At 46.6% G+C, this 14,658-nt stretch overlaps 1 protein-coding gene across 1 annotated transcript in view; it reads left to right on the top strand.

Moving 5' to 3' along the window:
* Positions 1-14,658, top strand: part of IDH1 (isocitrate dehydrogenase (NADP(+)) 1) — a 358,127-nt gene that overhangs the window by 137,399 nt on the left and 206,070 nt on the right. The window contains exon 3 of the mRNA XM_069615604.1: positions 9,065-9,356. Within this exon, the coding sequence (XP_069471705.1) occupies positions 9,065-9,356 (292 nt within the window). The remainder of the gene's footprint in view (positions 1-9,064; positions 9,357-14,658) is intronic.

Here is a 14,658-nt window from a genome sequence, read left to right as displayed (position 1 = left end):
CTTTTTTTGTATTGGTTGGCCAGTGATTTGTAGGAGGATAGCGAGGATGCGTTGGGCGCGCTTTGCCATAGGTTTAGGGCTTTGCGTTTTTTGGTTCGTAATTCTTTTAGTTCTGCTGAGAACCAGGTATTTGAGTGTTTGGTATTTTTAGATTTTTTCTTTTGTAGAGGGGCGATGGTATCTATGGCAGTGCTGATGGTGGATTTGTAGATATCTGCCAGCGCAGCTGGGTCTGATGCGGCAGGGAGGTTAGAAGTGAGGGTGTCTAGGTAAGGTAGGATATTTTCTTTAGTGATGTTCTTGGCGCTTCTGGCCAGGGTTGGAGGTGCTGGCTTGAGTTTTTTTTCCTGAGTTGTTATGAATGGGGATGAGGAAGTGAATGAGAAAGTGGTCGGACCATGGGTTAGGTGTGATGGAGCTGATGTCGATGCCACAGTTGTGGTCAGCTATCCAGTCAAGAGTACGTCCTTTGTTGTGGGTAGGATGGAGTACTTTATGTTCAAAGCCCAGTTCCTGGAGAACCTGTGCTAGTGTGGTGGAAGGTCTATCTTTCTGGTCGTGGAGTCCCAGGTTAAGGTCTCCTAAGAGGATAGTTTTGGTTGTAGTTTTAAGGTTTTCCCCTAGTAGATGTGAGAGGTTGTCCTGAAAGTCCAGTATTGGGCCTGGTGGGCGGTATACTAGATTGAGGGTGATGGTGGTATTGGGAGAAAGTGCGATCTTGGCAGATAGCGAGTCTACGTTCTCCCCTAATTTGGAGCAGAGTTGTCTTATTTCTAGGTGATCTTTGACTATGAGGGCTACCCCCCCTCCTGTGGATAGTGTTCTGTCCTGTCTAAGGATGGAGTATCCCGATGGGATGGCTAGGGAGATGGCCGGGCCGGCGGCATTGTGTAGCCAGGTTTCGGTGATTGCGAGAATGTCAAGGTCGAGGTTGGTTAGAAGGTCATGAATTTCATTAGCGTGGGCAGGGAGGGATCTGGCATTAATTAATGCACATTGTAAATCTGGGCGTGGCAGTGGAGGTGGGGTGGTATTCTGTCCAGTGGCTGCCTTGTTGGTGGTGGCCCTTTTGTGGTATTCTGTAGTTGGTTTGTTTACAGTTTTATCTGGTTGGGTTTGCGGTGAGGATCTGGAGCAGAGGCCTAGTATTTGATTTCTAGAGTTAGTAGCTCTGGGGCGCGTCGAGGGTGTGCTTGGTTTGTGGTCTGTGGGTTTAGTGAAGAAGGATGGAAGGAAGGGTGTGGGGGGATGAATGCATACGGTGGGGGTGTGATGTTGGGCATGATGGGTGAGTGCAGGGCAGCGATCAGCTATCAGTCAACTTTGGCTAGGTGTATGCAACACAATGGCTAGATATAGGCAACACAATGGCTAGATATAGGCAGCACAATGGCTAGGTATAGGCAGCACAATGGCTAAGAGTGGGCAACACAGTGGCTAGATATAGGCAACACAAAGGCTAGGAGTGGGCAACACAAAGGCTAGGAGTGGGCAACACAAAGGCTAGGAGTGGGCAACACAATGGCTAGGAGTGGGCAACACAATGGCTAGGAGTGGGCAACACAATGGCTAAGAGTGGGCAACACAGTGGCTAGGTATAGGCAACACAGTGGTTAGGTATAGGCAACACAATGGCTAAGAGTGGGCAACACAGTGGCTAGGTATGGGCAACACAATGGTTAGGTATAGGCAGCCGGGCTACCCATACAGTTATTAATCATGCTCACTGTGAGTGTGATCAGCATGTGCATGGCATAGTGGTGTGCTTACAGTAGCACGTGCGGTAGTCCGTAGCGGGCAGTAGTTAGAATAGTTAAGTGTTAGGGACAGGAATGCAGAGTCAGCGGTTGGGATCTCAACAGTGTTACCTTTTGAGTTGGGTGGCGTTGGTCGGTGTAGTTCAGGCAGGGGTCCTGGCATGCGGCATGACGGCTGGTGACAGGCTGAGGACAGGTCCTGGCCTTGTCTCCTCGGGCCTTGCTGAACGTGGGCCGGCTTCCGCCTGCCGGCTCACGGGATAGGCTGCAGATAAAGGCCTGGCGGCCAATTGGTGTGGTCGGGGGGGAGCCTGGGGCTACTAGGATCACATGGTACTGGAGTAAATGTACTGATATTTGGATTAAAATGTTTGTTTCATTTAGAGAAAAGGGTGTATCTAAAAGGGTTTAAAAAGTTCATTCACGCACGACCAAACGGAATGCAACCATACCATGACCCACTACATCAGGCTATTCTGCCACCTTCTTATTTGGCAAGTCCTGTACCACAAGTGTTGCCATTGATGTATTGCAGCAGTTCTTATTTCATCACCGTCCCCTCTCGGCGCCCTTCCTTTCACATAAGACTCCACATAGCAGGCCGGAGGCAAATCAGCAATGTGTCTAAATGCAGTAAGCTCAAAACAGATATACATCAGTATGTGCATTAACATTTCCCAAAAGAGCTTTAAAAGCACTACACGTTGGGGGAGGGGGGGGGGGGGGACTAAGTGATTGACTTAATCAAGCATGCAAAACGTTCATATCCCCATTGTAGACAACCGTATGTTGCAAAACATGTGACATGAGAGTAGACGCGAGTGATGCAAAAGGGATACAAATGGTATTTCCTAGAAGCGATTAGCTAGACAAACTCCTACCTGGAGAGCTAATTTTGATTTACAGTCTAACAGTTGACGCACCTATACCCATGCAACATGGCTTGTGTAATGATTAGAACACATAGAGGCAGTTTATTCTTAAGGTAAGAATATTAAGTCGGGTTCAAGGACAAAATGTTACAGTTTGCCTGTATGTCAAATTTAGATTGTAGCACACGGAGCATTCACTTTCTGTTCTCCCTTGCCCTCCTCCAAAATTTGCTCTGCAAGCTTTTCATTTTTACATGCCTACAGGATTATCTGTGGAACGGTTCCCATTGGGCAAAACAAATGTGTTGCTTTTCATTTCTGAAAATCCTCAGTACTCTATTGCACATTGGGTGAATTGGGGGCACTACTGTCTGTCCTATTTTAAGAGAACAACTGGCTGGGATTTACACCAAACCCCCAAAATACTGCATAACCTTGAGTCCAACTCGTTTCCGAATTGGTGCAAATCTGGCCAGCGGTTTTCCCTGTGCACCTGTTCAAATGATGCACGGGAAAGTTTGTGGGATTTGTTTTTTTTTCCCCAAAAGTTAATACCTTTTTGATCTGATGGAGTATTTTGCCCCAAATGTTTATATTTGGGCATTCCTCTACCAGACATTTTCTTTGAAAATTCTCAGCCAGATACGTCAAATTAGACCGTTATTAGCAATAGAATTTTTATTAAAGTTAATGATTCATAGGTTTCACTTTATAGGGTGTGTGTAGATGAACAATATAGTCACAGATGTCCCAAGAATCACTTTGTCTCACAGGTGGTTTTAAGAGCTTTTAATAAAATATTTATGGGACATATGGCTGTCCCTCTCGCTTTCATCTAATGTCGCACCTCCACTCTAACTCTGGTGTTCCTGACCCAGGTAAATACAGAAGATGGACACCTACTGTATAATACGGTCTTCTTCTAATGGTGAGGGTCTAAATACAAACGCCTTATCGCTGGACTCCCTCAGGGACTTCCATATTCTCCCTACACTGTCCAGTGTTTAGTATTCTAATGGGATTTGGGATGGTGCCTGCAGTTACTGTTTGATTCAGGCCTTTTCTACATGGCCATTCTTACTACTTCCTTTTATTATGATGATGACATTTTTATAGTACGCAACACATGCCCAAAGGCCTCATTGCCCTTTTGTACTGTTTAGTTCTTCCACCGTAGACTACCCATCAGGCTTCTACAACTTCAATGTTTCACTCTCTCCCGCTTTGTCTTGCCTCCAACCTTGGATGTAATTCCCCCCTCCATGCTACTGATTCCCCCCCTCCATGCTACTGATTCCCCCCCTCCATGCTACTGATTCCCCCCCTCCATGCTACTGATTCCCCCCTCCATGCTACTGATTCCCCCCTCCATGCTACTGATTCCCCCCTCCATGCTACTGATTCCCCCCTCCATGCTACTGATTCCCCCCTCCATGCTACTGATTCCCCCCTCCATGCTACTGATTCCCCCCTCCATGCTACTGATTCCCCCCTCCATGCTACTGATTCCCCCCTCCATGCTACTGATTCCCCCCTCCATGCTACTGATTCCCCCCTCCATGCTACTGATTCCCCCCCTCCATGCTACTGATTCCCCCCCCTCCATGCTACTGATTCCCCCCCCTCCATGCTACTGATTCCCCCCCTCCATGCTACTGATTCCCCCCCTCCATGCTACTGATTCCCCCCTCCATGCTACTGATTCCCCCCTCCATGCTACTGATTCCCCCCTCCATGCTACTGATTCCCCCCTCCATGCTACTGATTCCCCCCTCCATGCTACTGATTCCCCCCTCCATGCTACTGATTCCCCCCTCCATGCTACTGATTCCCCCCTCCATGCTACTGATTCCCCCCTCCATGCTACTGATTCCCCCCTCCATGCTACTGATTCCCCCCTCCATGCTACTGATTCCCCCCTCCATGCTACTGATTCCCCCCTCCATGCTACTGATTCCCCCCCTCCATGCTACTGATTCCCCCCCTCCATGCTACTGATTCCCCCCCTCCATGCTACTGATTCCCCCCCTCCATGCTACTGATTCCCCCCCTCCATGCTACTGATTCCCCCCCTCCATGCTACTGATTCCCCCCCTCCATGCTACTGATTCCCCCCCTCCATGCTACTGATTCCCCCCCTCCATGCTACTGATTCCCCCCCTCCATGCTACTGATTCCCCCCTCCATGCTACTGATTCCCCCCTCCATGCTACTGATTCCCCCCTCCATGCTACTGATTCCCCCCTCCATGCTACTGATTCCCCCCTCCATGCTACTGATTCCCCCCTCCATGCTACTGATTCCCCCCTCCATGCTACTGATTCCCCCCTCCATGCTACTGATTCCCCCCTCCATGCTACTGATTCCCCCCTCCATGCTACTGATTCCCCCCCCTCCATGCTACGGATTCCCCCCCCTCCATGCTACGGATTCCCCCCCCTCCATGCTACTGATTCCCCCCCTCCATGCTACTGATTCCCCCCCTCCATGCTACTGATTCCCCCCCTCCATGCTACTGATTCCCCCCTCCATGCTACTGATTCCCCCCCTCCATGCTACTGATTCCCCCCCTCCATGCTACTGATTCCCCCCCTCCATGCTACTGATTCCCCCCCCTCCATGCTACTGATTCCCCCCCCTCCATGCTACTGATTCCCCCCCCTCCATGCTACTGATTCCCCCCCCTCCATGCTACTGATTCCCCCCCCTCCATGCTACTGATTCCCCCCCCTCCATGCTACTGATTCCCCCCCCTCCATGCTACTGATTCCCCCCCCCTCCATGCTACTAATACATTGTTATTAGGTATAACCAGATGTGGACCCCTTGCTAACTAATCCTTGGAGAGGCTCAGCTTCACCTCACTGAGGAGGCCTGACAAAACCGCTGCTGGCTCAGTCTAAAATAGCTCGCCCCACCAGGACGCCTTTCCGTCAGAGGCTCGCCTCTGCATAGGATTGTTCCTCACTGATTCAAAGTTCCCTGTGGTTGTATGTACGTCATCAGAAACAAAAGGGGTATGTCTTTCCTCTTTTACTGTGGAGTTCAAGTGAGATCCAGCATTACCTGAAGAAAACGAGATTTAAGAAATGTCACTGTTTGGTGGATTCAAAACAGATGCAAGTCTTTCCAACCCATGTAGGCAGACCATGTACTCTGGACCGGGAGTTCCTTATCAGAATGGAGTCTTTGTCCCCAAGAGGGGAGTCACTTCCAGTGGGGTCCACTTGCCCAGGCACCTAGGTAGGGTCTTGTTGAGCAGGCTCACCTGCCTACCCTCAAAGGGAGAAGGTACTAATTGTCCAGATTCGGCACATAGGGCAGATGTTACGATAGCAAGGGGCTTAGAGGAGATTTTCTTTACTTTCTAAAATAAAATAACTTCTTCAAACATGTTGTATTGTCCATTTCCTATGTCTGACTTCCCACAGGACATACATGGATCCCAGGAGAGAAATAGTTTCTTCTGCAGTACCTGTTAAGAGCCACCACCCAGTCCCTGCTGCCAAGTGGCAGAATGAGTCCTAGAATTCAACAGTAGGCATACATCTTATGGAAATGAGCTACGATCCAAGATGTGTACACGCGATGTAACCACCAAATAATATGCCTTCATAGCACAGTTAAAAGCCAAATTGGAAATCTGAACATTTCAAAGGACTAAGCAGTCTTCCTTAAATTGTTAATGCTCACTGACCCTAGATAACTGCCATCCCTAAACTTTGGCCCTGACTCCAAATGTAAATGAGCTGTGTGGCTAAGCAGACATTTTCTGTTGATTAGCTCCAGTTAAATCTGAGGGACATCCTGGTCTATCAGCAGCCCGCCGCTCTGTCTTCTGTTCTGTCTCAGACACTGTCTTGGACCATTCCACCTCGAACAACCCTCCTGTGTGATTGTTTTCTGTACTCCAGACACATCAGGTATATTTCCTGCTTTTGCAACTGTTTTGACCTTGTGAAGCTTGTTTCCCACGTGAAGACGGGACAAATGGAAAAAAGGTAATTGGTATCTCACTTCAGCTGACGTGTCATGAGTATTATGATGAAATGCCATACTTTTTTACAGGGTAACCAAAGAGATGTAAAGTTGACCCTGTAAGGCACTCGACTGTTGTGCTCACCTTCTGAAGAATCTTCTCCTTAACTGTCAAGGAATGAAACCTCTTTGAGCACAATTGCCCTTTTTCTGCTTAGAGCCAGCCCTGTGAATGTGATCCAGCAAAATATCAGTTGCATGTAGATCAGGGTCAATGTGTGGTCCAGACGAGTATACCTTCCACGTTTTCCTCGATTAGGCCTTTGAGATGCAGGTTTCTAAGTTTCCAAGTCTATTTGCGTCCAGTTCCCAGCCCCTTCCTTTTGGTTCATTAACTCAGTGTTTGGCCCTTCCAGCCCTACCTGCAATTATTTTATTGCCTTTTCATTTTCATCAGCTCTAGCTGATATTACTGCTAGCTCTTGCTTCATCGTGCCCAGGCATGCATGCAACATTTTACCCACCTTCTCCTGAGGATGCCACCAACCTGCTGACCTGGCATGATGGTAATCCAATGTCCACGTGCAAACTGCCGGACAGTAAGTGCCACAATATTGTGGGGAATTGGACAATCACGTGGACCTTCTGTAATGACTGGGCACTTGAGACCTCAAAACCAGCAGCTATTTCAACTCAAACTGAAGTTAGAAGGGGCTTTCATTACTTGCTTTATTGAGGACTTTGTCCCCCTACACTGCCCAGTGACCCATGCATACCTAATACCTTATTAGAACGGATCATGACTGTTTCTTCACACTTTTGCAATGGGTGTGAATGTGAAATGCACAGTTGCCTCACTGTGCCTTGTAGCATGTGTAAAGCCAGATGCATGGCTTCCTCGCTGTGTCCAAGTACACAATGCCATTTACATTTCCTCAAGTTTGCAATTCCCAAATGGAGGCAGTTTCATCAATGTTTGAATTCCAGAAACGGTATTCTAAAGTTGCAGCTGTTGACTGAATGTCCACTAACTTGAGAGAAAATAGAAAACAATGTTGTTGCCTTTCTTATCGAAATGTGCAAAATAGCTGTGTAGTAGTAATGTAATGGTCACAAGCTAGAGTGTTAGGAGCAGGTAGCTTCCAAGAAGAAAGGTTGGAGAGTGAAAGGGATGTTCGGCAGTTGCACTGCAGAGAGTCATGGCAGAGAGGTGTCCGCGGGGTTGTTGGTGTATATGCACATCAGTTACTTATGAAATAAAAGGGTCAAGATACCTGTGTCCAACCTTTCTTCGTGATGCCAGCAGGTAGTATATCTAAGTTACTTGAGAAAACGAACGGGAATGTGAAAATCCAGGATATCCTACTGTGCTGAAAGGATATACGTATTCATGATTAATAAATGGTGGACGCACAGGTGAATTGGCTTTGAACAAAGTGTTCGTTTCCTCTTCTGGTTCACTCAAAATCTTTGACACTGAAACAGAACAAGAAACTCTTCCAGACACAAATCTGAAAGCGGGTATATCCATGTTGAAGCATTGATGCCTAACAAGATTTTGAAAATGAAGCGGTTATGAAAATGATTTATAGCCTGAGTCTGGTAAACTGCTGTGGTGTGCCCTGCACACCATTCTGGTTGTGTCGGTCCCTCTAGGAATTTTGTTTGCTAGCAATGTATTTTCCTGAGCAACTGGTAGCATGGGAGTTACTGGGGGAGGTCCTAACAAAAATGTCACTTTCACAGGGTTTCAGCCTTTCTGTTACCTTTCTGTTCCCCATCAGCCCTGAGCGACATGGTATTGCATTAATTACTTTAGTGGCAGCCGGAATTTCTACTGTTAGTTTCTGGCCAGATCTTTCTTTAAGGTAGCTATGCACATTAGTAAGCCCTGTTTCGTTAGCGGTGCTGAGGCCGCTGCCTTAACAGCGGTCCCACCGTTGGAGCCTGACATTGCTTTTTCCCCTCTGGACTCTTTTAATTCTCTCTAGTTGGATTCCAAATATGGAGCAATGTATTCATCCCGTTCCTGTCCACCACGTCTGCTCTGGCTCACGTCCCAGGGCTGGGCACAGCAGGCCCAGTTGTCCAGAGTGCCCCTCCTTGCGCCAGGAAGGCAGTGTGACTCATGGCTGACATCTGCCCAGGGCAGAGCTTGCTGTGCGGAGTTCCCTGCCAGAGCTCTTCGTCAATGTGACCATCTTGGTCGCCACCGACCATGACAACCTCCAAATCCCCCAGCAATCGCACATTTTAATATGTAGGTGATTGTGAAAACAATGTGGGGCAAAAAACTTTGAAGTTGAGTCTGATTTACAGTATGTTCTTTGGTTTGTGGCACAATGGTAGAAATGTGCTAAAATAATGTTATGTATATATTTGTAATGCTCTATTAATTTCATTCTGGGAAATGGCACAACATTAACCACCTCTTCATTTTATTGTTTACTTCCAAAGCTATGACTTGGGCATGGAGAACCGTGATGCCACGAATGACCAGGTCACTATTGACGCAGCAGAGGCCATTAAGAAGTACAATGTGGGTATCAAGTGTGCCACAATCACACCGGACGAGAAGAGGATGGAGGAGTTCAAGTTAAAGCAGATGTGGAAGTCTCCAAATGGAACAATACGAAACATCCTAGGAGGCACGGTTTTCAGGGAGGCTATCATCTGTAAGAACATCCCACGACTGGTCCCAGGATGGATCAAACCCATCATCATTGGGCGTCATGCCTACGGAGATCAGGTTAGGCTATTCGGCACTCCATTTGTTAAAAGACACTGTCGCACAACAACACAGATCGACAAATAGGCCAGACTAGGGAATTGAGCTAACAAAGGGTTTTATTGAAAGATGTGCAGATTTGGCTTAAATAAACAACTTGTGCCAGAGTTGAATTAAACAATGTCAGGATGGCTCTTCTCCTCGGTTGGGGAAGGGCTCTGGGAAAAAACTATCAAAAAAAGTCTCTTAAGATTAACTTTTTCCAAAAGTACTGCCATGGCTTAGTAAATCAGGGGCAGACTTTCCTCTAGCAAATCCACACGATAAATTGTGAGCTCACAGTCCCAGGTTTGAAGGTTTTCCTGTACCCTATTTCTTACGGTTCTAAGGCTCTTCCCAGGTGTTGGCTCATTCCTTGGTACCGGTGGAAGAATTCTGCAAGTTGGACTTCAAAGATGGACTGGAGCCAGATGGTGATGGGAGGCAAACCTAAAGTCGGGACATGGTTCTCATTTCGTCCCTCACTTTCTCCCTATATCGGTTGTGCCATCTAGCCCACTTGGAGATCCCACCAACCACAAATGTGGTCAGGAGGGACCTTAATCAAAACTACTTTTTTTATTTTTCTTTAGTGGACTGCATTTCTGAATCTCATTGGTGTGACCGTAAAGTTCTCTATTGTGATGAATACAGGGAATTTGTACCCTCACTCCAAGGGAGAGGCCACCCCCTTTGGGATTAGGGAGGTGATCCTGCTAAGCTTAACAATGCCTAGGGGACACGGCATGTGGGATTCCACTTGGAGTTAACCCACACGATCATCCCTATAGGGCAGGCAACCTCTATGTAGGGATATTCGTTTCCCCAAGAATACAATAATTTTGTTTATATAAAAATTGATCTGTAATGAGGTTCCACTAAACATATCAACAGCAATGTGGTTTCTGACCCTACTCTGGCACCTTCTTTCAGCCGGCCAAGGCAACTGGATAAAAGCCCACCTCCTCACTGTCGATGAGAGGGTGATTCCATCTGCATGTGCAGAGGCGAGGAGAGAGGCCTGTGGAGCTGCATGGGATAGAACGCCTCCTAGGAGGTGTAGCCTGTGGAGACAAACGCACACCCTTGGCCCATGGAGGAGACCGCAGGTCACGTACCGCGAAGCTGCCTCAACTGACAAACAGAAGAACGGAGACCGCAGAGCCAGTGGGAGGAGTTGGACAAGCTGAATGGCAGTGAGATGCGTAGCTGCCATCGAAACCCCTTCAGGTGCTGGTAGGATGGGAGCATCCGCTCCAGTAGCACCAAAGAAAGCCGCAGGACAGCCATCCCAAAACACCCGACCAGTAGAGTGCGGCCAAGGAGGAGTTATGCAAATGATTAGGGAAATCAGGAGGTGTGCGGCGAGGTCGCAGACATGCCGAAGTGGGGTGAAAACCAAAAGACCTTAAGGTGGGGTGAGAAGGTTACCCTAGCATGGGTAAGACTCAATCAACCCCAGAGTGGGGGTGAAAAGCAAATTAACCTAGGACAGGGTGAAAAACAAAGAATCCCTAGATGGAGTGAGAAGCGAACAAAGACATGGCGGGCCCCACAGTGGGATGAAAGTGAAGCAAACCCCTACGCAGGGTGAGAATCGCATTACCCCAAAATGGAGTTGGAGTCTGTGCTACCAGACCAATCGAAAGTGAACACCCTGAGTGAGTGAGTGAGTGCGGGGTGGGTGGGTGGTCGAGGTACAAGCCGAGACATCAGGAAGGGGAGATAAATCTTAAGTTTGTTTCAAGCACAGAAATCTCACAGGTGGCAAACCCCCCTGAACAGAAACCAAGTTTTATTTGTTTGATTCTATTTTGTTATAGTAGTAGGAACAAGGATCAGGAAAGAGCAGGTTTTCTCAACAACTGACAGAGGTTATGTTGTAGGACATTATGACAAGCACCCTTTTGGCTTGCTTTTTTTTTTTTTTTTAGATGGGACGAAAATGGGACAGAAAACACAATGCCTTGTCTGTCTCCTCATTCTGACTTGCCACACTATCCTTCACTGCCATCTTTCATATTGAATTTGGAACTAAGATTGTAATTTGTTTGCTAATTACCCTTTCTCTTCTCAAAGACCTATAGATTACTCTTACCTTTACCAACTTGCAATATTTGAATGCCCATAGAGTTGTGTATGTTGTCCTTATTTTACTCTAAAAATATTATGAATAAAAAGCTGTTCTATTAGTTCCATTGCCCAAATAAATTCATTTTCTTGTTTTTGGAAAGCAAGCATAATGCTGTTCATAAAGGTCTGCAGATACATTTCTAAAATTACCATTTGTGTTTGTAAATGCGTGTGGCAAAGGGGCTTCCTGAAGTACTGTCGTCTGGTTTGGATGCAAGCTCTGTGCCCCTTTTATATAACCCCTTTACCCTGTATATTACTCTGTATGGCACAGACCTTACATTAAGAGCACCAGGTTTTGGGATCTCTAGCTTCCTTTTGGGGAAGATGGGGATTTTTAACAGTTAGTGACTTCCAAATGTAAATGGAAATTGATTTACATAGGAAACACTATTCAAGGTCTCAGTGATGCCTGTCTTGAAATAATCAAGATCATGGATACAAATGTAAGTTTGCAAATGATCATCATTGGATGAAATCGCATACAGCATATGAAAAAGGAAAACTATTGTGGTGTGGACAACGCAACCTACATATTCAAATTGCTGTAATCAACCCAGTCTCAGGGTTTCCCCACTCTGACAACCATTGTTCCTGGCCAAGGCTTCTTTTCCCTTTGGGTTTTGACAATCAGTACTTTGTGGTCAGAATGGCACTGTTAAAAAAGAAAGGTTGCTCTCGTGTCCCCATCTGATTCCTTCAAGTCTGTGGAACGCCTGCCCTGTAAGCATAACTTGTATCGCTGTGCCTTTTGCCACACCAGGAAGGTGGTGGTGGTGGTGGTGTTGGTGGTGGTTCCCGTTCCCCCAATATTCTGAAGTCCAACTCTAAGATAGTATGGGACCTTGTGCTCAAAAGACACACACTCCAATATAGAGCCTCTTTAGGTAAGTTATTTGGAAATTATGCAGTGGACTGTGGTGGTTTTTCGGGACGTTTTTAAAATGTAAGTGAAGTATTTAGACAAATTCAGGTGAGTGCCCCACTCTATATTATTTCCCAGGTAAGACCTACTAAAGGATCCTTAACCCAGGTTTGACGACCAGAGACTAGGTCAGAGAGAGTTGTGGGGGGTGATGGGGGGGGGGGCAGGGACTTTGTACCCCTACCTCCCATAGGGTGCCCTGGGTAAGCAGTACAGATGGGCCATGGGAATCCCATGCTCAATAACTGAGTATAAAGAATGTTACTGTTTTATTCAAAATCTATATCAAACTGGGACCACTTTGGACATCAAGACAAATCTCAGCGCTCTTGATCGTACTTGGGCTTGACCACAGTTTAAGAGCAAGGACTACGTCTCGACTGACATTTCATCATGTTCATGATTACAAAAACCTAAGGTGTGGAGGGATTGGTTAGAGGAATCGTCTATGTATAGGATACATAAGGGTTAGTGTTTCCATTGGTACCATTCTATCTTATGGTTCGACCTGGACCACCTACCAAATGGATACAGGTGAATACATGTTATCTACATGTCAGAGCCCCCATGGTTTGCAAAAGAGTAATCATCCCAAGAGTCAAAGAATTTGACTACCAAGGGGTGAGATTTTCAAAGGCTGTTGCAAGCAACCCACATTAAAAAAACTGTCTCTGAAAATGAGTCTGCACACCACAGGAATTTCCCGTTTTATAAGTAGGTGTTTGGGCCAGCCCCAACCAGTCTTGAAGGTCTATGGTGCCTAAACAAAGGCGGCCACTCTATATGGTGCTCCATTGTGGGGCCACGCGAAGGCTGCAAAACTACAGGGGAAACCAGTTCCTTAAACGGAGGGAATTGGGGAAGGAGTTATGGGAGCTCAATTGGCACTCGCCCAAGTATTTTTTGGCTCCCCCTATGGGCAGATGAGCATGCACCCTTATGCCACTTTATCATTGGGCGTATTATGAGTAAGGAAAGTTGGCGTAAAATCCCATGGCTAGTATATGTAAAGGAGTACTTGTGCTCCAGCAGTATCCAGGTCCGGTTCCTCCTACATGCAGTGTTGTCACCCATGCAACTGAGGGTCAACAAGCAGACATTGTATCGGGGGTCATGTGAAAAGTGGGGAAAAATAAAATGGCAAACTTATTCTGAAAGTCAACATGTGCTAATAAGTAGGGTGTCTCAAGATCCAGCCTTACCTTCTGTGGGGCTCGAAAAAGGATAGATGGCTCATAACACGAGCAAGGTTTGATACAGTTGAGGAGTAACACGGAAAAGTGGCCCGGCTTCCCTAATGATCCAAGTTGCCCAGCATGTGGGGCTGGGAGGGAAGACCTGAAGCATTTCTTACTGTTCTGTCCGGCGTATGGTGATATCGGATGGTCCACCATTTTGTATGCTGTCAAGTTCACCAACATCCGCCTTCATAGGGCGGCATTACTCTTCCTTCTAACAGCAGAATCTGAGCTGACTGCTTGGGCTCTTTTGTCCTATTTGAAAAGAGCTATGTATCTGAGAAAGGGATTTTTAAGGGTATAGTAATGTTTTATCTGTCTTTTGAAACTTGGTCTTAACATATCTGTGAAAGGTCTTGACAATGTTCATGCTGCTTTTTAACGTGATGTAATGACTACTGCTAATTCTTCTTTTACGTGTATTTGATGTTTGTATGCTTAATCTGAATGAACTTTGAATGATGATGACTATTTCATTGGCTGCTGCAGCATTTGTAGGAGAGTGTTATTGGCGGGGGGGATAGGTCAACATTAGATTTCTCAGCCTTGGCAATTTGGACGGTTAGCAGCACATGAACAACAATAGGGGCTGGTGAGAACGGCGCAGAGCTGCTACTTTTCCCAATTAGGTTACCATCTCCGATTCTCTAGGCCACGAGCCAGGACTGAGCATAATTTTGTGTTTCTGTTCGGAAAACTCGATAGGAACGAAGGTCAAAGCCAGTCTGTCCCTGGAGCTAATGAATAGTTGCCATTCTCCACCCGTGGGGATTATTCCTCTCGGCATTTACTATGATTTTAGCCCCTATTAATGGGGGTATCCTTACCCTTCCTGACTGATAGAGACTTGTTCGAGCTACTTTCTTAACAATATTAAACCTTAGTCAATGGGAATCTGACCTTCTAGCATGTTTTGTTTCTTTGCTTAATCTAAGAGAAATGTGTCTCGCACCTGGGAACCATCTGTTCTCTCAGGTGCAGGGCCAAA

Source organism: Ambystoma mexicanum, chromosome 9 (assembly GCF_040938575.1).
Source record: "Ambystoma mexicanum isolate Mex_15411 chromosome 9, UKY_AmexF1_1, whole genome shotgun sequence".
Classification (NCBI taxonomy): domain Eukaryota; kingdom Metazoa; phylum Chordata; class Amphibia; order Caudata; family Ambystomatidae; genus Ambystoma; species Ambystoma mexicanum.
The sequence above is the reverse complement of the archived record's forward strand: the minus strand, read 5'-3'. Positions and strand labels throughout refer to the sequence as shown.